Here is a 26666-nt window from a genome sequence, read left to right as displayed (position 1 = left end):
AGCAGGAAGTATATTTTTTACAAAAAAATTGTACGCGAGGTCCAAACACTCAACTGGGGAAAACAATTACGATTCTCATTCAGGTATTCCGAGATTAGGATATGATTGTGTCAAGCTGAAAGCGATGTTTGTACAGTCGATGATAATTTATCACTCAGTCCAATTGTACGATTTAGTTAGCGGCTAAGACTAGATTAAGAAAATTGCGGGTTACGTTAAGTTTAGCCATTAAGTTAGGCAAGACGCGACTAATGTCAACAGGTTTACATTTAATAAATCGAAGGAGAATAAGGAAGACGTAAAAAAAAATACTATTACCGATTTAGAATAGATGACATAAGTGCGATTTAATGTCACACACACACAGGCCAGCATTTTATTTTGTTTCTCAGATTCTAAGGTACAAAATAGTACTTTTTACCTTTCACTTCGTATATTGATAGGTCGCAATGTATATGTTTATATATGGACATTGTAAATAAGGTATACGGGCTCGTCGTGAGTGAATCTACTGTTACGATGGAATCCGATTGGATTCTATTCGAGATATTGGAATTTATACATTTCTTGGTTGTATAAAAAAGATGCAAGACTTGTATTTTAATTTATGTCAGAAGCTGTATTTATTATGTGAAACATTCCACAACAAGTGATCAGTGTGAGTGCGCGATCGATTTGTGTGGGATTTTATTGCAATTATAAATTTACCTAGGCGCTAAACGAAACGGAACAAATGTAAATAAAAGCTTTTTTGCGAAGTCTTACGTTTGTCTTACTTTCGAATGCGATTTTAGTCATTCTAGATGCAGCAGATGTACGTAAAACATACTTCTGATTTTTACATTTTTATAAAAAATGAATTTTAGTTGGAATATACCTTCACAGGTTATTGTGTTCACATTATTAATTTATATTGGGATAGCGTAATTTAGATAAATTTTACAAGACTGCTATCAGAGTTTATAATTTGACATGCATTACACAAAAATGTTCCCAAATTTAGGTTTCCTATAAACAAATTTTATATTGTAATATATAAATATAATGTGTTAGTTATGTATGCATATTTAAATGATTTTGTTTTATTGTACCATTTCTTTCCATTTTTCATTCTCCATTTCGTTTAAATTCCTCATAGAAAAATATCATGTTATTCTATTTTCAAAGAATATTTATTAATATTATATTTTATATATATTATATATTGAAAAATATATTTTATATTTTACATATGATGTCTACATGAGACAACAAATAACGACATTGATTTCTTTCGAAATCTATTAACATTTGATTTTGGTAAGTATATTCTATAAAAATATATAACCCTTATTTTAATGACAAAAATTTAATCAACGATATTAATTAGAATCAAACATTAATACACATTAAAATATCTGCTAATTAATAAATTAGATACTTTGTGGACTTTATCCCAGGAAGTTACATTTTATAATGTTTTTGATAACATAGAAATGTAGTGCACTTATACTTAATGTTTCATATCTTTATCAAACTGATAAAGCATAAGATAAGTTATATAAAGCAAAGCGACCTCATCATTGATTGCTCATAATTCGTTAATTCATTCACTTATAATAATCCTTCGCGTATTACTATAAATAGATAGTGTAATATTTAACGTATAAAATATTAGTAAATTGTATCAATTAATTATAATAACGAAAAAAAATGAGTTTGAATAAAAAGTGTGTTACATTAAGTGAAGTGAACAACAAGTTCACAGAAGATGTGCTAATAAATATCCTCTCCAAAGTATGCAATGGGAAAGAAGTGCAATTGACAGATTGGAGTTTTAACGAGGGATCTGCTAAAGGTGATAATTATTTGTCAAATGTTTACAAGGGCAAAGTGAATGGCATTATCGATAGTGATCCAAAGCAACATGTGCAAGCGGATATTGTTGTAAAGTCAATGCCAAAAAATCCTGGAACACGAAAGACTCTCAGATGTGTAGACTTTTTCAGTAACGAAATCGCTTTTTATACGCAGGTAAGATTAGACATTTATATTTTTTTTTCTGAGACTTGTGCATCTTCGTTTGAAAAAAATTATATTTATTTGTGTAATCAAATAAACCATTCTCTAATTATTTTACAGATTATTTCCAAATTTGAAAACTTTCTAGCAGAAAAAGGACAAAGCGATCTGTTATGCATACCACGTCATATAATCTCCTCCACGGATAGCGAAAACGGTTTTCTAGTTTTAGAAGATGCTTCTTGCTTAGGATTTCGTGCCGTCTCACGACAGAATTGCCTAGATTGGGCAGAATGTTCAGCTGTCTTGAAGACATTGTCCAAATTTCACGCGATCTCATTTGCGTACAAAGATCAAAGAAAGGAAGAGTTTGCAGAAATGACAAATTCTTTAAAAGAAACCTTCTTCGGCCATAAACACTGGGACTGGTACAAAGGATTTCATGTAAGTAACAGCGAAATGATAGAATCAGTTTTCTTTCTGAAATAAAAGAATCTTTTTACAGGGAAAGATACAAGTTCTAATTAAACACGCATTAGCTACCGAATATCCCAACAGCAAAGCTGAGAAACAATACAATTCTTACAAATTTGGTGCTCTCTTCAATAAGTGTACAGAACTATGCGATAGAAGAGATGCTCCTACATCTGTCGTAGTACAGGGTGATTGTTGGGGTCCAAACTTTTTAATCCGCGACGTTGGAAAAAATCAAAAGCAAGCATTGATGCTCGACTTTCAGCTTGCACGTTGCGCAAGTCCTGTCATAGACCTGTCGTTTGTAATTTACGCTTGCACTCTGAAATCATTTCGTGATCAATATTTTGATGAGATGTTAAAAACGTATCACTCCGAGTTGAGCAATGCCATCAGATTACTCGGGTCTGACCCAGAGAAACTTTATCCATGGGATTTATTCACGAAAGAGGTAAAAAGAGATCGCTTTATGATAATTTTTCTCAGGAGACAAAATATTATAATTAATGTGTAATTAATTGCAGGTGAAGGAGCAATTTGTGTTTGGTGTCTTTGCTTCGCTTGACGCTATTCCATTATGCCTGATAAATGTATCCGAATCATTTACTATAGACACTGCTGTTGAGAGTGATGAAGAAATAGATATTGGTGATGCAATGTCATTTTCTTATTTTACAACAAGCGGAAGACAAAGACTAGCGGATGTGATAGTTCACGCTGTCGAAAAAGGATATATATAATACGAAGAAAGCTTTACTATAAGATCATTATCTGCTGTAAAATATAATTAAAACAACTAACAAGCGTATTATTCGATACAATTCAATATAAGTTTTCTTTCTACAAGACACAATATTCTTTGAATGTTATATGAATATTAAAAAGGGTTAATAATATTCATACAATATTCTAGGAATATTGTGTGCTTATAGGATTGTGATACACTAACCAATCTACATATCTAAATACACGAAACATTTTTAATTTCTTTAAAGAGGTTCTTATTAAAACGGTACAAATGTATTATTGGATATAATTCAAGTTTTCTTGTGACACACAAATAGAAATCTAATGTCTATAAACAAATGAAATATTTTTAATTTCTCTAAAGAAATTCTTATACAGGGGGGAAGGACATTTTTTTTACCTATTAATTATTCGTCCTTTAAATAATTATTCCTTCTGATTAAAAATATATTTTCTTTAGAATACACTTAATATTTTTATATATTTCTGTAACGTTATATCAACTACGAAGAAAATAATAATTGGATCACGTTGCTCGCATGCAACTACATCAAAAGCAATGTTTACGTAACATATTTTTTACAACTTTTTATTATTCTTTTTCTTTGCCAAGGCAAAGTCTTGTAAATTTTCAAGTTTTCTGAAACGCTATATAATCTCCATAACGTACATTACGGTAAGCGATATATGCATACCATTCCGTGACTTATCAAAGTTCGGAGCACATCCTTATCAGTATATAATCATAATCATAAGGAAATTTGCAATATCATAGCGGAAGAAAAGTCAATAAAAGGCAAACTGCTATTTAATCCAACTTTCCACTTAGAAAAACAAAACGTTAAAAAAAGAGAGTGTGGTTTTTGCAGTCTATGTGGTAACAATCTCTATTTCTTATCAGCTGTTCCAAATGAAATTTTCTGTCGGAGAATCTTCTCGTTTCCTCCAGCAATGCGTAAGGTTATGTTTCGCGCAGTTTCGCGATGCAAATCGATGGTAGAAACATGCGCACGATCTACAGTCTATCTACTACAGTGTTCAGAATGTCGACGGAGAGAGACGGGCGGTTCTTGGAGTTCAGTCATATTTCCCGTTACAGCCTTTTGCCGCTGTTTGTACCATTTAATTCGTCCCCTCTACGCGAGCCTGGTTGATTTAATACAACTCAATAAGATCCTGCTTTACAATGGAAAATTCCATGTAACGTCACAGTTTCATACGTGGCAGATTCATGCGCGAGGAATCTACGAGGTTTGCTCAAGTGCGATTACAGTATCAACAATCGGGACGTCTTTTTTATTACGATCGACTGCACTCGTGTGAAGAACGACCGACGTAAACATTTCTTTTCCCCCCCCCCTCTCTCCTTCGGCGAGAAGAACTGGATCGTAGAGAAGAGACTTGTGTATATGTAAGTGTGAGCATATAAATTAATCATGCTGTCAAAAATTGTACTGTAGAAAAGTTGAAGATTACGAAATGACAAGATGCTTTTATGTATGAATTACAGACTATTTTTATCACGAGGAGAGAAGGGATCGAGTTATCTAAGAAAAATACTTAAAAATTACTATAAATCACATCCGAGATAACAATTGCGTTATAAGTATAAATACCACAACGGCTTCATCAGCCTTTTACTTAATATTTTAGTGTTGTTTACCTATTTGTTACATTCTCTTGACGAAATATATCTTATAAAAGTAGATTTTAATCGACACGTGCATCGATATAGACGCGTTAAAGTCCTTTAAATTAACATAAATATTAATTTCAATATCGCACACACAGTATTTAAATCTAGTATTTAATATTCTCGATCAGATTTCAGTATTTCGAAAGTATTGTCGAGTTTCTTAAATTAATTTATTAATAAATACGAAAGTAGAAGAAATCGCGATCATGAGTCAAACTAAAAACCATGTTAATTTGAGCGACGTGAGTGACAAGTTCACGGAAGAGGTGCTGGCAGACGTTCTCCATAAAGCGTGTAACGGGAAAAAGATGCAGTTGACGGATTGGAATTTTGGCGAGGGATTTGCCAAGGGTGACAGCTACCTGTCGACTGTTAACAAGGGTATTCTGTACGGTATTGTGGACGGGCAACAAGTACAAGTTAATTTCGTCGTAAAGTCAATTCCCAAAAACGTTGGTAGGAGAAAGACTTTCAGGAGCGAAGATTTTTTCAGTAACGAAATCGTGTTCTATACAAAGGTGAGACTGTACGAAACTTTCTTTTTATGTAATTAGAAATGCATGTATCTTTAAAAAAGATGAATTAGTTATATATAATCAAGTAATAATACAATAAAACGTTTATAAATATAAAACAATTTTATAGATTATCCCCAAGGTTGAAAAATTCTTAGCAGAGAGAGGACAAAACAATCTGCTGCACATACCACGTTACTTGGCCTCTTACATGGATGGTGAAAATGATTTTATAGTCTTGGAAGACGTCTCTCCCCTAGGATTTGGACCTGCGTCCAGGCAAAGCTGCCTCGACTGGGTGGAATGTACAGTAATCTTAGAAACTTTGGCGAAATTTCACGCAATTTCATTTGCATACAGAGACCAAAAAAAAGAAGAATTCGTAGAAATAACAAGCTATTTAAAAGAAACCTACTTTGGTAATCATAACTGGAACTGGTACCAAAGATTTCATGTAAGTAACATTACGCATTGCATTTTCAATATAATTCTTATTAAAGTATAATCTTTTGTTATAGAAAAAGCTAGTGGATATAGCTAAACATGCGTTAATGATGGAATATCCTAACAGTAAAGCTGAAAAGCAATTTAATTCCTATGAATTTGGTACACTTTACGACAAGTGTACGGAATTATGTGAAGGAGATGCCCCGACGTTTGTCATAGCCGCGGGTGACTGTTGGGCCCCGAATTTTCTAGTCCGAGACATTGGGCAAGATAAAAAAGAAGCACTAATACTGGATTTTCAACTTGCACGTTGCGCTAGCCCTGCCACAGATCTATCGTTTTTAATTTATTCTTGCACTCAGAAGCCATTTCGAGATCAGTATTATGATGACATATTAAAAGTTTATCACTCCGAATTGAGCAGCGCCATTAAATCTCTTGGATCTGAACCAGAAAAGATTTATCCGTGGGATTTATTTTTGGAAGATGTAAAGTATCTATTTTACGTTCAAAATTTTAAACGAGAATTATATAGATACTAATACTCAATATTAATTGTAGGTGAAAAAAAATTTCATACTTGGATTAGTGTTCGCTCTGGAATCTGTCCCATTTTGTCTATTGGACCCATCACAATCATTCGATTTAGATGCTATTATCAAGGGCGATGAGGCAGTAAATATTGCTGATGCATGGACGGTATCTAATATTAAAACATCAAGTGGAAGGCAAAGATTAGCAGACGTAATTGTTCACGCAGTTGAGAATGGTTATTTATGAAAAAAGATATTTATATGTAATTCATCTTTTTGCGTTATAGAAGATTATAAAGCATGATTATCATTTCAATACAATAATGCATATATATATATATATAACATATATTATGCATTATATATATATGATATTGCAATAGTATTATAGATATATATACACAATTACCAATATATTTAATTATTGATAAAATTTCACTGTAATTTATATTTTTTCAATAGATATATATATATAGGTATATATATTCAAAATTATATTTATACATATGTGCAATTAACTTTTATGCGCGCACGCGTGCGCAATTTTTATTAAAAATGTGTAGAATTAAATAAAATATAGACAATCGATGTCTTTTTATATAATTTTAATTATAACAACGTAGATTAATTAAAATATAATCTGTATAAGAGTAGAGAGATATAGCCACCCTTTAACTTTTCTTCTTAGACGATACATATCTAAACTTTTGTGTTATCACATAGTAATATTAACAGGGTGGAGAGTATTGGTAGAAATTTTTGTATTTTTTCTTTTTTGCTTGTTTTTTTTTTACGAAAAGTACATCTATTGCTGACAAGCATAGTACGTTAATGATAAGTGCATCACAGATGCATATTTGATGGTAATAATCTTGCTGCACAAAGCAAATAACTTTTAAGACGTTGAAAAATGCCTTGATCTGTCTCGCAATGATAGTCTTCGTGTATCTACATCACGGAATCGCAGGTAAAGTTAGTTGGATGTTATTAAAATCACATGATGTCGAGAACATTACACGGATGACATATAATAGTGCAACAGTGTTTTTCACTAAGAGACACGTCTATGTGTTTTGATGTTGAGTATTGATCGTCACAACGTTACTCGCATCAAAAACAGTTGTGTCTTCATCGTCTTCCTCATCCAGTGGCAGCGGTCGCATCTCGACGTCTTGCCTGTGCGTGAGGACACCGTATTTTCGAACCAACTGGGCTCGTGTCTTACTTAATCTGTCGATAAGCAACACAAAACTCATTAAATTATTAATCGTATATCAGATAAGTATCTAAATTCTTTGAAGTGGAATCTCATTCTAAAGAATAAAAATTGAGTCTTGAAAAAGAGTGACTCAATTTTCAATCTTTAAAAGATACCTTATTCTACAGGAATTCACTCTGAGGCCCAATTCCACAACTCGCGGTTGTCAACCTCGGTCAACCGAAGTTTAATTTATTCATCTCTTTCCAATTCTAAGAATTAAAAAGAGATGAGGAATAAGTTGAACCTCGGTTAAGAGTTAACCGTGAGTTGTGGAACTGGGCCTGAAAGTTTTAGAGAATACATATCAATTCATGCTCATTACTGTTGTCTGTTAAAACGTACCTAAAACTACGGAACACGATGTAGGCCATGACAAGGACGCTTAGTCCCACGAAGACTAAGAAACCACGTACAAGAGCACCTGTGTTGAAGGTATGGCCTTCGCTGGACTGTTCCGTCAAAGTGCCATAATTAATAACAATAGGGATACAATAAAATCAAGACAAAAATATAATTCAGTAATATAATATATGCAATCTGTAAAGTTCTGTTTGAGGATTTAAATTTACATATGGTGTTCCTAAAAAATATTTGGCTAAAAATTTTAGCAATCCAAATTATAAAAATAAAGTGTACGAAGTTCATAAATATATTTATTCGACGTAAAACAAACATTAATACTAATATCTGCTAATATTAATCTACTAATATGGAAAAAAGTAATATATATATTTATATTCATATTTAATTGATATAAAAATATGTACCAATAATTAATGTGTGCCACCATTAATATTTTAGTTATTAGCATTAATGCTGCAATTATGCACTAGAATTAGAATCGATTGCCTTAGTATAATCGAGATATAAATTATTCTAAGGTTTTTTTCCGTGAGCATCGATAAATTATAGTAAATGATACAAGAGAATCATTCCAGTGCACAATAAGTTAATGATTAATTTTTTCTATTTTTGACCTTTATTTTCGCAGCATTGCGTATGCAAGAAGTTGCCTTTAATCTCGATTCAGAATGAAAATATAGAATAAAATAAATAAGCGATTTTTGTTCTCAAAGATGTTTCAAATTCAAAATATAAGAAACGTGCTAGTGTCAAATCAATGAAGACCAAAGTCTCCTTTTATCGCAAACACCTTTTATTTTATAGAAATTATATAAATACGTGAGAAAACAGGTCAAAAATACAGAATAATATTTCTTCTTAAAGCATCATCGCACAGAAAAATTTTATAATTTTTCGTTTCTTTTGTGCGAGATTATCTTCCCGGATGTACGTATCACGCATTATGAGATAATCGAGGTTATTCAATTTATGTTAAGAAAAATAAAATTATAGTTGCCATATACGAGAACGAGGATGCAGCTTGAACTTAACAAAGATACGAACCTCACTGGACGTGTCCCCGGTGTGCGCAGTTTTATTCGCGACGTCTGACGGCAGCGGTTTCGAGGTTATGTCGTGCGTCTTGTTGCCGTCAGCCGCCGGTTTCTTCGCGTCAACGGGCGACTCGATCGCGTTCCTTTGACTGTCCTTATCGCCAAGCTTCTCTTTCGTTTCCGCATTATCGTACGCGATAGGAACTGCCTTCCCGTCCACATTCGTCGACGACGCGTTTCTCTTCTCCCGGAAAATCCCATCGCAGACTGCCGTCTGCGCCAGCAGGAAGTCCTGAGCTTCTGGATCTTCGATCGCGTCATCGTGCCGTGTCATTTAAACGGCGCGGTAACGGCGGAGCGGCGACTATAGCTTTTCTCCTCGCTGTTTACAACACGACAGTCCGACGTTCCAACGCGTTCTCCATGTTGCTCACCGCCCGGCGCGCACAACCAGACGTCCGTCCTCCTCGTCACGCTTCCTCCCGCACCAGCTGTTCTGCGACGCGATGCGTCCTTCGACCTTCGGACACTTCGGACAGTTCCGTGTCGTCTTCGCGCGCGCGACGCTCCGCACACGCACACGCACATGTCGTGGAGAGTCGCGTGCGTTAATAGGTCTGTTCGCGTTGCTTGCACTTTTGGTATTCGGCATCTTCGCTTTCTCTCTTTTCAAGGCCAAACCCTATAAGCGCAAAATGTTCCTTGAATGTTACATGAATATTATTAAAAAAATTAAAATAATGTTATTATAATATTTCGAAAATATCATAAATATTTTTTTAATATTACAGGAGTATTCTATAGAGGTTATATGTCTACTTATATAATAAACCTAGGTATTATATTTTAATATTCCTGAAACATTATTAAAATATTAATAAATATTAATTATTTTTAATTTTGTGCAATTTGAATAATCATTTTTAGTTTTTAAACGTATACTTATACTGAACAGATGTAACAGTTTTACAAATTAAAGTAAATGCTGTTATAATACTTTCTAATGTTTATACAATATTACAGTAACATTACAGGAATATATATCTATCTCATTTTAGGTGCAAAAATATTTGGGGATTTCATGCAACGCGATCAGACCTAATGGCTACGTTTACACCGTGCATTTAGGCCGCGGTCTATACAATAGGTGTCCTTGTTTATCTTGTAAATTAAACAAGGGCTACGTTTACACCGTGCATTTAGGCCGCGGCCTATACAATAGATGTCCTTGTTTATCCTGTAGGTTAAACAAAGACGTCTATTGTATAGGTCGCGGACTAAACGCACGGTGTAAACGTAGCCAAAACCATCTATCGTATAGGTCGCGGACTAAATGCACGGTGTAAACGTAGCCACTCGCGCTCCGTTTCGCGCTAAAAGCTATAAAAGGCGTTATAAAAAAATTCGTCGACTTGCGACCGTGAATAGACGCATATGTATATGACGTGTGACACGTGTATGTACCTACGCGTGTCACACGTCTTGAATGATTAACGACCGAGATATCGAACGAATTATAAAACCAGCAACACACGATGTATCGCTTGATATTGTTTACAATAAATTATTAGAAATTATGCGTTCTGTATGATGCAATTCTAATAACGAATCTTTTTATTATTTCAATTCACAAGTAATGTAGTTTTAATTCTTCTTCAAAAATGTTCTTATTGAAGAAGAGCACTCTAATTATACGTATCATTAATGGATAAAAGATTTTATATCAACAACTAGCGCCAAGTTGAATTCAACAAAATTTTATGTATTATTCGTATAAAAGAGTTGATATAAACAATTGGTGCCAAGTTAAATCCCATACCAAATTAAATGAATAATGTATTATTCATTATTTAAATGAATAATGTATTAAATTATAAAATTATTCGTCACTAAAATCGTGCGAGTGTGGTTCAATGCTCTTTCATTATCATTGTTTATGGTTATTATAGCCACTTAAATTATTTATATTTACTTAAATGAATAATATTAATTTTAATAATATGTACCATTCGTAAAAAAGATTTGATATCAATAACTAGCGCCACACAAGTTAATCCCATACCAACTATACCAAATAAAATAAAGAATATAATCCAATATATCTATGTATAACTCTGAAAAACTGCAAAATCCGTTTGAATATACATACTTTTAACTAATACACTGTAAAATTTTTGAATTGTTTTTACAGTTTTTCGTATTCGATCTAGCAGCGCCAAATGTTTACTTCTTTAATTTTTTGTAGTAATACTTGAATGGACAAGCAATTTGAATAATGTTTTGAAGGAGAATTAAATAACTATTACTTTGGTTGGAAGGGAAAATGTCTTTGAATGAATTGCGATATAAAAATTTCCGAAAAATTTCATATAAGAAGAATTAAAGTCATTTGGATCGGAATAGGAAGATCCTTCAATAAGAATACAAAGATGTATACTTATTAGGTTTCATTGTACAAAAGTTAAAGATAGTACCACTTGTGTATTATATCCTTTATTTTATTTAGTATGATTAGTATGGGATTTAACTGACGCCAATTAGTATTGATATCAAATCTTTTATACACGAATGATATATATAAAATTTTGTGGAATTTAACTTGGCGCCAGTTGTTGATATCAAATCTTTTATACAAATCACACGTATAATTAGAATTAAGTAAATAATATAGATAGTATCACTTGGGTTCTACTTTTTAATTTGATAGAATTTAGCTTGGTTAGTTAAGATTGTATCTAGGTTTTAAATTTTAATTTTAATTTGATACAATAGCTTTTTTCGAGGAATAAATAATTTTTGACAGAGAATTAAAGCTGCCATTACTTGGATTGGAATAAGAGGATCTTCAATAAGAATATCTTTGAAGAAGAATTAAAACTACTATTACTTGGGTTGAAATAATAAAAAGTTACGTAACGTATCACTTAGATTCTATTCGAGAAATACGTATATTCCTATCGCCTTTTTTTACCTTTTTTTAAAAAGGTAAGTTTGTACTGATATCACGCATTTTGTATTAACAAATACCAGCATGCAGTTTCGTTTGCATCCGATCTCCTTTAGTTAAATATTAAATTATAAACAAATGGAGATCGAAGTCAAATAGATCATTATTATCTTCTAACTTAGTTAACAAATGTATAGTACATAATTTTGTTTCCGTTCGATCTCTTTTTGTTAAATATCAATTATAAACAAATAGAGATCGATGACGAATAAATCGATTTTTCATTATCATTTTCTAGCTTAATTAATTATCTTAACCATACAAAATAAAAAACGTTTCGATTTACAATTAGTCTTCCTCAGTTTAACTGTAGTATTTATTATAATATTAGTATTAATATTAATAAATGAATATTAATATTAATAAATTTATTAATAAATTTATTAATACTACAACTAATAAATACTACTGTATTTATTAATATATAGTCTAAAAAAAGTCTAAATTAATATACAACTCAAATAGCTACTAATATCACTGTAATTATAATTTATTGTTATATACATGGAAGAAATATATTTGTTAACTTATTTTCGTACAATTCACACATGGTAAAATTTGGCCCGATATTTCTTAGTCAAGACAATAGAGAGTTTTTACAATACCGTTTATCCAGATACGATGAACGCTAAGGTCAGATTATCTTCTTCTTAATAACTAATAAAGAAAAGGATAACGTGAGCTTTAGCGTTCATCGTATCTGAATTCACGTTATTGTAAAAACTCCCTTACCTGAATCTTCAACAAACAAGCTGGCGTTATTTGTCATCATTTTAACAATCGAATATTATTTGAGTTGAAGTTGAACGTGGATAGAAAAATTATTAACATTTAATACACGAAAAGAAAGACCAGGGATCAGGAATAGTAAATCGTATAGTTCAAAAATTTTGCAGTAAATAATTCTACTGTCGAATTAATCGCCGGTTAATCGAAATTTGATTGAAGTCACCTTTTTTCCCAATCGCGATTCTGAATTACATCTTCTGCGCAAAGTAGACTTTCAGAACGTATGTCAATTCTCGTTCATAATATTATCTTTTATTTACATTATGCTCGATTCTTTCTTCTTTTTTTTAAAAAAACCTCACGATAATTAATAGTTATCGAGTTAATCGTTAATAACGTGATCTCATTGATGATCGCTAACGTAAATAAATTACTATCGTTGACGATATCTCGTCATTATTTTTAATCGAAGTCAAATCTAGGTGTGATAAGCTCTTGATAAGCTCTTTTGTAAACTTTCTAAGAATGAAATTTATACTAAAAAAAATAGAACCCTAAACGAAATCTTTTAACAATTTTTTAATAATTATAGTAATATTATATAATAGTTATTTGGATTGTATATTAATTGAAGCTTTTCTGTAGACTGTATATTAATAAATACTACTTAGTAATTCTAGTGTTTATTAATGTATAACTACTTAGTAATTCTAGTGTTTATTAATGTATAACATTGTAAAAAAAGTCTAAACTCTAAATTAATATATAGTCTAAAAGTCAGCGGCACACGATGCACATTTTCTTAGTAGGACGGTTTTCTATTTATTGTTAAAGGATTTCCGTAAAATCATTTCTTTCTACCTTTTGACAGACTCGAGTATTATTTCTTTAGAAAAGACTCAATTCTTTCAAGTAAAATATAAGTCAAAACATCAACAGTCGCCGAAAGTATTCATTTTGGGATTTGAAAACAGCTCTTTTACTTTTTTAAAATAGCTATTTTACGTGCGTCTATAACAAAGTGCTGCGAAAAAAATTCAGTTATTGTTCGCTGATAAGCGTATCATCTGGAAATGTGTGTGTCTGCCAAGAAAACATTGAGACGTCTTATATATAAGACATTATAAAGACGTCTTAAAATTCGTGAGATATTTTTTGGCGCTACCTGAAAAACATATTTAAGATGTCTTATGTCCCGATTTATAACGTCTTATAGACATTATCTTCAAGATAATTGCTTCAGACATTTACTAAAAAATAAAAATAAAAATTGCTGATACCAAAACATGATGACATGAGGAAGAATACGAAGTAGAAAAGCTGGAATTACCTGATAAATCAATATATCAATAATATCTTACACAGAAATAAAGGTGTTATTTTTTTCCACCATGCTTATATATTTTCAATAACGATCTCAAAATATACATCAGATTTGTTATCTACTAGCGAAAAGTAAGGTAAGTATTAAATCATTGATATATCGATTTATCAGATAACTTCAGCTTCTGCCTTGTATTCTTCCTCTTGTCAACGCGTTTTTGGACAGTCTCGCATAATTGTGTGTAGTTGCATCCAATATTTTTACAGATTATGTATATAATTTCCTCCCACAAAGATAAAACGTTCTGATCTTTATATGTAGATATGATCCCGATTTTGTGAACGGTTTCTTTGTTAAACGATATGTATCGAACTCCGCAAAGAGATTTTGGTTTCGAATTCTTTTTCCGTGTCGTCTATCGCAAATAAGATATTTATATATTTTGTAAAATATTTTAGATAAGATATTAATGTATTTATATATAAGAATTGTAAATCATCTGAAATTCTGAAACGCTTCGTTTCTTTCTGATAACAAATTAGCACAAATTAGCACAAAATCAGAGTACTATTGAAATTTAATTTAATTTTTCTTTTTTTCTTTTTTCTTGTGGTCCTGCTAGCTTGATGTTAAGCTAGCAGCGCCACACGTTTCTTTTAAATGACATATGGTACAAAATTGTTATTGTAGCACAAATTAGCACAAAATGAGCACTAAATAGTTCAAAAGGTCTTTTTCGATTCTGCCCATTTGATCCCACTAGCTTGACAGAGGTCTTTCTCGCGAGTTTCCTCGCAAGTGGTGGAAATTGACATTGACCCGTGGGCGAATCGACGCGCGAATCCGACCCTGCTACGTGTATATACATACACATCCATGATACGAGCAGACGCGCGGTCGGTGAGAGACGGAGAGAGCCAGGATTACCAGGAGTGCCAGGAGAGGCCGCCGCGGCTGCGGCACGGCGGCGGTTGGGGCTGGTTGGGGGGTGTTGGGGGCGTTGGGGCAAGCGCACGATTCTACGGCCTCTACGGGAGTGAGTTCGCGTTTGCGAGGAAGTCGCGATCGCGAGTTCGGTGCGTGCACACATCGGCTCGCGTACATATAATATATGTATATATACATGCCCGTCTCGGCTGTGAACGGCGCGCCCGCGGCTGCGATCGCCGACAGGTCGAACGGCGTAGCGACGGATGGCTCGCGATTCTGGCCGATCGGCTGGCTGAACATGATGCGCGCCTGCGACGACACGTCCGATGTACGATTGGAGAAGTTCCGAGCGGCGACAAGCGGCGCCGTCGCGACGGCGTCGGGAAACGGGGACGCGAACACGACGGAGGAGATGGCAACGTCGAGGAAGTGCGAGGGACAGCTGTCTATGCTGTGCGCGACGAACAGCTGTTCGTCCTGCATGTCTGCTGCGTGCCGTACGTCAGAAATGGCGCAAGAGGACCACGGCCCGTCCTGGGACAACCTGCCCACCGTTATTTTGCAGGAGATATTCTCGTATTTGTCGCACGAGACCAGAATAAGAGCCTCCCAGGTATATGGAATGTGAGAGAGAGAGAGAGAGAGAGAGAGAGAGAGAGAGAGTGTGTGTATGCATACGTGTGTCTGTTTGTCTGTCTGTGTACGTGAGCCTTGTCTCTTGTTTTCCTTTTCTTCACGATCGTTTGCGTTGTAAACTGACCTGACATTGTGTGGCTGATAAAGCTGTCGCATCATTTGCAAGAATATTTCTTATGCGACGGAATGTATACTAATGAGAATCCACTATCTACTTCTCGTCTGACATACGCTTGCTCAACCGTTATTTGCATGGGTAAAAGTTTACGAACGTTATCATATATATGTATGTGCGAGGAGAAAGGGAATCGCTACTCTTTATTTATACTCCTTTCTACATTATTGTATCGAGTAACAAAACGGTATATTGGGTATATTGATACTGAAATGCCAACGATCATTTATAGCGATAAACTTTGTCAACATGATAGAGATTAGATCTTTAGCGATATGAAAAATTGTCAAGTTAACTTCTGTAAATATTTTATACCACAAATGTAGTAAAAATGATTGTTGGACAGTTCTATGTGTTATCTTTATTACATCTATAGGCTTGTTTTTTATTTATAATCAGTGGGCTTATTCTTTTTAGCTAGACTCGCATAGTCCATTTTTTCTCTGTTTTACTCCAATATCGTGAGAAAAAGATGAATCGTGCAAGAAATTCAGCTAAAAAGAATAGGCCTAATGTAAACATTGATTAATATTTATATAATTATTCATAAAAATTTATGCTTAATTAATATAAAATTTGTTCATTGGACTTGCTATTCAATTTTCATAGGTGTGCAAGAATTGGAGATGCACCTTGTTTCATCCAAACTTCTGGAAAAAAATCACTTTTGTGTTCAGAGATGAGGACAGCGTTTTGTGGGCTCGGTTCGTAAGACTTACCATCTGTTTGCAGATTCATTAAGTGTTGTACGGTACACATAGCATGTTTGTTATAGATTCTTGGCAAATCGTTTTGCTCTGAGTGTACACGAAGCTACGATTCGTTGGGCTAAATCTAGATCTAGAAAGATCAATTGCATAGGAGAAACGTATAGGCTCTTGAAGAAATTAAGTCACAATAGACAATTGAGAAAATTGTTCTTGGAATTCTATAGTAATAATAATACTTGTGATTCTCCTTTTGACAACGAGGATGACAGGTATTAATCTTAGTTAGTGTACAAATCAACTTTCTTATTACATTTAATAAATAAATAATAAAGTTGGATTGTTTGCATTTTAGTAATTACAAAAGTTCTCCATCATTAGTAAGATGTGTGATAAATATTATTGAGACTTCTAATTGCCTGGAAGCCCTAAGTCTAGGGTGCAGGGAAGAGTTGATTATGAATTTATCTGCAATTGTGGAACCTCTCCGTCTTCATCACTCCAAACATTTAACACACCTCAGTCTGGCATCTATCAAGGACGATCCTGACTATTATGACTTCTTTGAATTTGATAACACTATTTTTAATTCGTTTATCAGATTGTCTATCTTAACTTTAGATTATGAGTATGTCAGTGATACTTTGTTGGAAGCGTTAGATAATGGATGTATGCAGAGACTTGTGATTCATATACATGGCTGGAAACCGGATTATTCAGGAACAACAAATATGGCTTGGAGAATGTTTGTTCAAAAAAAGTGAGTTACTGTAATTGTCACACTAGTCATATTTAAAATTATTTTGATCGTTTACAAGAATAGGTAACTAAAAAAAGACGTACCTAAATATTTATTTATTTGCAGTCCACATTGTGAATTAAGGCTCAATCTTATACATTCTTATGCCGGCGTCAAGGTTTTGGATACTGACATATTATGTCCTGCTATGCCACTGACACACTTACAAGTTCTATTCTGTGAAAACATTAATATCAGTGCGTTACATCGATTATCAATGTGGTATTCACATACGTTAAAATCATTGACATGGATAGATTCGATAGATTACAAGCAAAGTATACCATCTACATTTGATCCAAATGATCCACATGGGTAAGAAAATTCTCTATACTTTGACTTAATATATTTTCTGATGAGAGAGTATAATTTGTATATAATTTCATTATAGTCCAGATCCTTTGGTGTTAGTGGCATGGAAGTGTAATAAACTTATGAAGATGATGTTCCTGGGTCATAAATATTATCAAGAGAATCTGTTGGCCATCGCGCGTCTCAGAGGCAACACTCTTAAATCATTGGTATTTGCAAAAAGTGATATCACATCTGAAATTGAATTGTGGCTCGAAGCTGAAAATATCAGACGTGTGAGTATACAAAAAAATTTTGGCAAATGTTTCCTGTATTTTTTCTGCCTTCTATATTTTCTATCTTCTGTGTAAGAAATTAGACATTTACGATTAAAAAACTAACGATTGCGAAACCGAGTAACCTTAAAAATATTAAATGTTTTAACATTTAGGAAATTCGAGATATAATGGGTCCACATTGGAGGCCCTTGAATGATTCAGATTTGCCAAAGGTGATATTAGATCCTTTCAACGGCGATAGTAGAGAAGTGATTATACCGTTGGTTCTCAGTGATCAGAAATAATTCTCGACAGACGCCAAGGAAAATCTCTATACAGTGTGATTGTCCAAAAACCATCTCTGGGCCACCAACATTCTCAGAAGTAATGTTATCAAATTATATCTTTTATTCTTCTACAAGATTTTTTTAACGAGGGCGAAACATCGAATATGCACTATAAGTTCGAAATCTCGTTGTCAATAGCGTTATCATTTTCCGAGTTGGGAATTCTGGATGCAATGTGTGAGAGATAAAGAGAGATAAACGCACACATAACTTTCTCCTCGTTTACAATACTTCTATCGGTTATTATATATGAATGTGATAAATTGTAGTCAAACTAGATCTACTTTTGACTTGTTGATGATATATCTGATGCAAATTACAACACATTTGCAAACAATGAGATGATCTCTTCAACTAAGAGACGATCTTTCCAGTGATTTATATGCACTATAGTTTTCTTCTTATGGAAAACCATGAGTCGCGCTTTGATGTTGACAAAGTGACGTTAGGAGTGTGATCACGAACGTACATTACTATATTAAGTGCGATATGTAAATGTATATCGTCCCTCTCGCCTATTAAGTCATATTGCCAGAAGAAGCCAGAATACATTTTATATAACATTTATTATTCTGGTCAAAGAGAGCGGCACATTAGAACGACGTAGCTGAGAACAAGATCGCAACGTAAGAAGACTGTTGTGAATCTTGTAAGAGATGTATTATGCAAAGAGCGGAGCTGGAGCAAGGATACGAACGACTTGTCCAGCAGAAAAAGAGAAAGTGTGCAACACGTAGGAGAGAGAAAAAGAGAAAGAGAGAGGTTCGGATCTCGTGATCTTCCACTGGAAAGAATAACAAAATTCCATAAACGTATGTAAGTAGAAATGCGTTTAACAACATATTTTTCCAATTCTCTGGGAAGTTAGGTGATAGCGAGCGCCAAGAGCATGACGTGCGAGAGTAAATATCTAGTAAGACTTCGCGAAGAGTTCGTCGAAATGAGCGGTGCGGGAGCATAAAGAGTCTTGAAGACAAAGAGAAAGTAGAAAGAGAGCACGAAGTCAATACAGCGATCCGAGGTTATTTTTAATACCAAGACCAATCGGACGCTTTTGTACAAATGTTAACATAGCGCGTACTGGAAAGCGCGCGGTCCGCTCGATGAAGTACATAGAACGCAGTTGCGAGCGAAAACAAAACGAAAAAGATAAAGATCGCTTGATATATATCCACACCTGTCTATGTATAACTTTCGATAGGTGATAATGAGTAGCGATTGAACGAGTAACGCAAATATATGTATAACCGTCTATACTCATCGTGCTCTTAGCGACCGCTGATGACGAACATACACGAATGTAGGTATATCTGTAAAATCGGAGTTATTAACCGCTAATCGTATATGTATGTATATGTATGTATAACTGTATTATCTGTCGAACTTTAAACACGTTAACATCCGGACGCAGCGCGCATCTATTTCTGTCGTGCGATTAACAGTGACGATTCTGAGAGCGTGTTTAAAAGAGAGAAAGGAAGCGAGAGAGAAAAAGAGAAAAAGAGAGAGAAAGAGAGAGAGAGAGAGAGAGAGAGAGCGCTATTCGTAACAAAGATAAAATACCAAAATGCAACCGTATATGCCGTATATACACACAGTTTACTATTCCGAGAGGTTCTTTACTTTTTTCGAGCCCTTGTATAATTATATTACATTATCGTGTATCGTAACTTATAGTCACACGTGTATTAATATTGATTTTTTATATGTGGTTTCTGTACATATATCTCTCCATGCGTTCGAGACACTGGATACACGCGCGAACGACGCGGAGATGCGTGCGAAAAAAAAATATACAAGGAAGAAGGGAGAGATAAGGGAAGCACAAAAGGAGGGAGGAGATGAAAATATACGAGGTGGAGAAAAAGCGTTTCTTTTCGACATACGACCAGCTGTTATACAAGATGAACGGGCCTTAATATGTACCTGAGTCGCGGATAAGGGTAAATTCACTGAGAAAATCTGTCACGCGACATCCACCATAGAAAGATAACCAGATTAAACACCTTAGAAACGGCCGCCGTCCTCGTGAATGTGCGGTACGCCATGTGCACACGCGCCCACGTTCACCAGGATCACGGCTATCAACTTAAGGTATATCACGCTCGTGCCCTTTCATTTCGTATTCCGCGCGTGTATATTTTTACATCAGATGAAAGAAAGGGGAGAAGTCTAACGCGAAACGAGAGGAGCCGACCGAGGGGTTTCCAAAAGTCGTAACTATTATACCGTACGAACGCGAGCGTAGTCGACTAAAGCTCGTCCGCTGACCGTCGATACCACGCGGACGGAACAAAGACTTTACCAAGTAATTTTACGTTTCTTCTCGTTTTTCTTTCAAACGAACGAAAATTTCGCGTGAAGAAAAAAAGAAAGAAAAACTATATTCGGGGACGCGGTGCCCAGCGTGAGTGTGATAAATGAGCGAGAGAAAGAGAGAGAGAACGAGAGAAAGCAAGAGTAAAGTGTGAGAATAAAAACCATGCGACAATTATGCAAGAACAAATTTAATAGCGTGCGAATAAAGGAAGAACGATAAGAAAATTATTCGAGAGCGCGGAGCGTGATGATATCGCGCGTTTTGAATAACAAGATATCCGCGATTCGTAGAAACAAATCAAGTGATATGATAGTACCATCTCTGCGAGTCCTCTGTAATAAAGTAATATCGTGTGTAGAAAGGCGGTCGTGCAGCCGCTCGACGCGGGCACAACGCAACTATGTAACCACTATGTGTCGCTAGCATGATAACGACAAAATCACAAGCATAAGACTGAACCTGCCGAGGGAGGTGTATACAAGTCGAGCGGGCTGCACGCTGCCGCCGCGCGTTGCCATATTCATAAGAGGAGGCAGAACGCGGAAAGCACATCCGGTCAAAAAAAAAAAAAAAGAAAAATTGTCGCCGTTCCGAATTGAACGCGATAACCGTCTTTCCTCACGGTGTTTTCTCCACTGCGCTTTAGACGCGGCTTTCCTTCCACGTTGCTTTCCACCTCGGCCTGGTCTAAATCGCTTCGCCGTTGCGATCGAGCGGATGCGAACGTATTTATGAATATGCGCGTCGCGAAAGCGAAATAAATAACAAAGGGATGGTGCACAAGCTAGCGTTTAGATCGGAATAAGCCCTGAGAGAGCTCACTCGACGGCGGTTCTCGTTACAGAAGCCGATATTATAAACTAAACCCTTAAAGCAGCCTGCCAAGAATCAAAATACTGTAAAATATCAAACGAACGCTAGCCAGTACAGAATGCTAAGATCTATTTTTTAAGAAGCGAATGTATATTTTTGTACTAAGGCAGGCCTTAGCGTGTGATCGTGTCTTCTTGCACATTAATGGCGAGACGAGAGCTGTGATTGTAACGTGTTGACTATACAAAACACAGGGAGAGACAGAGAGATAGAGAAATTAACACGGGAAATGTATGTCGAAAGCGTAATCATGCACAGTATGCGAACAACACGGGGGAAACACGATACTAGGATCCCTGATTGATTGTTACCGAGTGAGCTGTAGGCATAGGCAGGGCGTTATAAAATCGAGAATAAAACATCTGTGATAAAGTAGAAAATCTTACAAGCGTGTTCGAGAGTGGATGAAGATCGGCGAGTGTCGGTAGAAAGTAGGGGAAACAAAATCAGGAGAAAAGAAAGAAAGAGAGGGCTGTGGAGGACCGGAAGTCCACGCGCGGGCGTTGATGAAACTCGTACGCGTAAGATCAGCGATTTCTTCGAGACTTAAAAGGGAGTCCAGTGATCCTGACGCTCCGAAGAAGAGTTTGTCGTGCATATGATCGATTAGTAGCAACAGATCGAAAGAAAAATGAGAGTAAAAGAGAGAGTGAAAGTGAAAGAGAGAGAGAGAGAGAGAGAAAGAGAGAGACTGTCTTTCGACAAGATAGCCCGGTCTAACTAGCAGACGACGACGACAACGACCCGATCAGCTCAATCGTGCGCTTTTACGTGGGTTTGCACGTTTATTTTTCTTTTTTTCTTCTCGGCCAGAGCTGGAGCGATCAGGCGTGCGCGTCCCGTGGAGGAGCTGTGGTACTCTTATCGGAAGTCTGGTATACAGTGCAGTGTATATTTCCCGCATGATCCTCGTCATTTAACGACGTACAAGTACCATGGCTCTAAAGCGGAATCACGGCCAGCGCGAAGAGTTTTCTTGTTTGCTCCGTCTACGACATTCCACGATGAGAAGCGAGGATCGGGGACACGCGCGACCGCTCCGTCGACTTCTGAATGAACAACGTTGGTCTTCTCGACTCACCCCAGCTAGAGAATCTTTACGCTGCAGCGGCTAGCGTTCCTCCTTCGATTATAATCAGCCGCTGATGGCGAAGCGCGCGCGCATTTAGATAAATTATAATAAAGAAAGAGAGAAAAGGGAAAAAAGAGCGTTAAGTTATCGTCGACTGAAAGCAAGATCGCACAAGATTATCGGGGTATAGCCGGAGTATGTATATGTATGTATATAGTTTGATTTTGACACGGACACGCGACACGTAGACGCATTTTGTTGAACCCGCGCGAACGAAACAGTCGCCGTCGGGTCAGTCGGCGGCCACGAGTAGTATTATAAGTTCCTAAAAAAAAATACTTTACACAGTTTAAGCGTTAGAACGAAGAGAGGGCCGGCATACGAATACACACACACCCGTGCACGAACAAGAAAGGGAGCATTCAGTTCGACGTAGATTTGTTCACTCGCTCGTTCGTTCATTCGTTGATTCGTTTTCGGCGCTTTCCAATACTTTCGGACATGGCACGAGTATAACGTCGTCATAATTTAATCAAGTACGAGTACATGTAATCCATTCCAGTCGACGGGAATGAGCGTGATGTAGTGTCGCGAGGAAGATCGGACAGGCAGTGCGAATCGTCGAGAAAATCGGATCCGGGAGAAGCCGCCAAGTTATTGCGTATTATCGATCGGAAGCAGATTTGATCTTGTACGAGTTGTGCGTGTCTTGTTTTGATAATTGCCAAGAGCGTGTTCGATAGACTATTAACTTAATTTCCTAAAAAAAAATGACGATCTTGTTAATTCTAAGAGGCACAAACGAACTTAGTGTAACTATGCCTATGAGTTTCCGTAGATCGTCTTCGATTAGGTCGACCGATCTTATCTGAACTGAAAATGCGACTTGCGTTATTTTCGAAACACACGGCTCGTACGTTTCCGATTGACTTGTACCTGTCGTCGCGACGTCTGCGATCATCGCGTTCCGTTCGTAACAAATGATCTTAGCCCATTGGGACGGAAACAGGATCGCCAGACACGCGCATTCCTCTATCGATATCAAACGTAAGAGTTACACAAACAGCGTTAGATGTAAGCAACGAGCTATGTAAGCGAGAACAGAAGTTTGTACCGTCGCGCAATCGAGCCTGAAGGTTTCCGGAATCTTTCACAAAGGGCTTTTACGGTCCCACGTATATATTTTGTCGCTATATATAATATTCGTTTATAGTTACGAACGGATCTTACAATGTCCTAGTTGTAGCGTGCGCAAACATATAATGCCATCGAGCATGGGGTGGTCATTCGAATGCACATCCGTCCCGAATGCATGGGACTTTTAGCTCTCTATCGCCCAAGTCGTCTCTCTCAGGATTCAAAGGAAAGCATGTGGCACAATAAATTAAAATAAATCTGTGCTTTTGAAAACGTAAAGCTTGGAAACGAATTCCCATGTTGGAACTTGAAGTTAGAATTATTGACAAAAAAAAAAGGAACACGAAGGAGGAAGATAATAAAACCAGTATATGACGTGGCACAGGGCAATAGAGAGTTAAATCGAAAAGAAAGCGTAGCATGTAATGGTGAATGATTCAGAGCATCGAAGCACAGTATCACGTTCGTCACTGCGATTTGTATTGCGTGATGCATGATCCGCGAGAGATCGAAGAATTGTGCGCGACGAAAGAAGATGGTCTCTCGCGTATTATTTGAAAGGGTATTAAACCAAGCAAGAGCGATGTAAAAGAATTTGTACGACGATAATCTTCGTTAGATACGCCGTCATCGAAGTGAATTCTTGAACACTCGCCTGCGATACAAACTGACTAAGAAACGTGCTAAATCGATTCTTGTCGCTAATGAAATTTCTAAGCGTATATTCCAGATTTGAAGCGTTTTAAAACAAAAGTGGCATTCGGGCGTTGTGCAGTATATATATTGGCGTTATTATATAATATACTGTCGGTATAAAATTTGGTTTATCACTTTTAAGAATCTTTTTCAGTAAGAATTTCACTTTTAGCACGGAAATGTCAGTTTTAGCTTCTCAGCGCAGGGAACGTACAATCTATCCAAAAGGGTAGAAACCACTTAGTACTCAAATATTGCTGACCACAGAATCTCGCCGAGTTCAACCGATGAATAATTACGGTCACATATAGAAGATATTCGTCACTTTTGAAATTCGTCGATTGAATTGTCTTATACAGGTTTTCCCGGACCTCAATTTTTTTAAAAGTGGCACCGCGGTATTAAACGGTTGAATAAGAACGGGACTCTATTAAGCGTAACAAAAGCAATTGAGGAAAAGCGATCGCGTTGCTTTGCGAATGTTGTTCCCCATCGGTGGAACACAATTGAAACGACGCGAAATCACGGCGACGCGGCCAAGCGGACCAAGGTATACCTGTAATTACTTCTTGTCGACTCTGTAGCATTTAGTTTCGTTAAGTATTAGCATCGTCGGCAGCTGATGCCGATTGTACACATTGTGATGAAGAATTGCGCGAAAGTCACGCGCTCGCTCTCCGTGACGGTGACTGCGTGCTCGCCGCGATTTAGCGTCGCTTTCACATTTTCCTGTCTGCAAAAGCAGCGCTTCGTCGATGCGTCTCGACATGTTATTCGTTACACCTGGCGTCGTTTGATCAACAACGCCGAAGAAAAAAAAATCGCGATCGGTGCTAATTAATCGACATGTTATCAAACGTAAATGTGTTGCGTCGCATGTTTCTCGTATATGTGATACGCGTTGCATATGCAGATGTAATAAAGGGATGTCGAGGAAAGGGGATGTATTAGCGAAGGGCTCTTGGAGTCTTGGAGCGTTCTGGCAATCGGCTTTTCCTTGGCGATGTGACGAGATATTGTATCCAATTGTAATTGAAAAGTTCCATGGTGAACAAATCTTCGCCACGGATTAAAATCTCAATATCGAGTCGTCGCTCAAAAGAAAAAGTCGCTTCCAAGTTCCTTCGTAGACGGAATAATCGTCTCACTATCGATATATTTTCCTTCGAACAGCCTGCATAAGCGAACCTTAAAACAGTTGTCCTTATTACTTCGAGGACAGATCTTGTTCAGACATAGTTTCGCTATGTATTAAGGAGATGGGTTTACAAAGCGCGTGAACAGCGCGCAGATAAGCGCGAGACCCGTTTCCTTTTCGTATGCTGTCGATGCGAGATCGAAATGGCATCAGCATCGAATCAGCATTGGAAGTCTCACTCGTTGTTGCTTGTGATGTCGGACCATCATCCGAATGAACCAACCGCGCTATATATTTTTCTCTGCCAATGTAATCGCGTCAGTACACTACCGAATAATTGTCTCACTTAGCGAGAATAACGAATTGTAAGATGTATATGTATGTACGTTGCGTGTTCGTCTATTCTATGCGTATTATATTGTGTGCGTGAACGCGCCGACGAGAGAGGCTTCGCGATCGTAGATTAATTAATCGCGCGGCTTAATTCAACGATGAGGAATCGCGGGAGGTCGGTTGATTTTTCGCTGTCCTTTTCGTGCTCGTTGTTGTATCTGTTCGAGACCGCGAATAACAGCGGTATTAAACACGGAGCTCGTTGTAATTGTGCATTATTTTCTAAGCACTATCGATGTTAGTTCAAGCCACTTCCCGACGCCCTCGACGCGCGTCGAATCGCATCTAACTGTGAAACAATGAAAATCAATACGCTGCAAAAATAATTGGAGGCTTATATTCTTTCTCAAAGAACGATAACAGCTTTAAAGATTATGAATATCTACTTAAGAACAAAGTTTAAATCTTGAGATTAGAATCTTGGAATGCCAAGTAGCCTTCGATATATAGATATATATATATTGAAATATTAGTTATATTATACATCTTTTTCTTTAAAATCTAATTTAGTTAATTATTTTGTTGAATAATAAGAACTGAAAATTAAAATTTATTTTTATTTTTATGAAGATATTTTTTTGAAGCATGACTTTTTTGGCAAAAGTGCCCCTTTATGTTGGTTCTGTTAAAATAGAAAATATATAAACTCATTATATATAAATTAATAAATAAGTATTTTTTTTTAATTTAGGAATGTTACGGGCCTCCAAAAATAGAAACCATCAATGATTGAAGGAAATTCA

At 36.1% G+C, this 26666-nt stretch overlaps 3 protein-coding genes across 5 annotated transcripts; 2 read left to right on the top strand and 1 right to left on the bottom strand.

The window, feature by feature from the left end:
- The first annotated feature begins 1618 nt into the window (after positions 1–1618).
- On the top strand, positions 1619–6726 carry LOC108721296 (uncharacterized). The gene is made up of 8 exons (XM_018445773.1): positions 1619–2013; positions 2122–2445; positions 2507–2926; positions 3000–3209; positions 5092–5436; positions 5564–5887; positions 5952–6368; positions 6442–6726. Exons 1-8 carry the CDS (start codon positions 1693–1695, stop codon positions 6658–6660), a joined length of 2580 nt encoding a protein of 859 aa, XP_018301275.1. The 5' UTR covers positions 1619–1692; the 3' UTR covers positions 6661–6726.
- Positions 6727–7418: 692 nt separating this feature from the next.
- Positions 7419–9678, bottom strand: LOC108721311 (membrane protein FAM174B). The gene is given in 4 exon segments (XM_018445799.1): positions 7419–7643; positions 8017–8123; positions 9082–9362; positions 9365–9678. Coding segments are annotated over 4 exon segments (582 nt in total). The 5' UTR covers positions 9393–9678; the 3' UTR covers positions 7419–7477.
- A 5495-nt stretch (positions 9679–15173) lies between these two features.
- On the top strand, positions 15174–26657 carry LOC108721320 (F-box only protein 33). 3 transcript variants are annotated; one of them, XR_001936566.1, is made up of 8 exons: positions 15174–15674; positions 16482–16576; positions 16648–16851; positions 16935–17339; positions 17445–17693; positions 17770–17965; positions 18121–19110; positions 26615–26657. XR_001936566.1 is itself a non-coding variant. In XM_018445807.1 (7 exons), exons 1-7 carry the CDS (start codon positions 15243–15245, stop codon positions 18250–18252), a joined length of 1713 nt encoding a protein of 570 aa, XP_018301309.1. In that variant the 5' UTR covers positions 15174–15242; the 3' UTR covers positions 18253–24837. The 3 variants fall into 3 exon arrangements, 1 of the variants encoding a protein (XP_018301309.1); XR_001936567.1 differs by lacking the exon at positions 26615–26657 and having other exon boundaries at positions 18121–18331; positions 18877–24837; XM_018445807.1 differs by lacking the exon at positions 26615–26657 and having other exon boundaries at positions 18121–24837.
- Positions 26658–26666: the final 9 nt, after the last annotated feature.

This window comes from Mycetomoellerius zeteki, unplaced genomic scaffold (assembly GCF_001594055.1).
Source record: "Mycetomoellerius zeteki isolate Tzet28-1 unplaced genomic scaffold, Tzet1.0 scaffold167, whole genome shotgun sequence".
Taxonomy (NCBI): domain Eukaryota; kingdom Metazoa; phylum Arthropoda; class Insecta; order Hymenoptera; family Formicidae; genus Mycetomoellerius; species Mycetomoellerius zeteki.
Note: the sequence above shows the minus strand (reverse complement) of the source record. Positions and strands in the feature narration are given on the sequence as shown.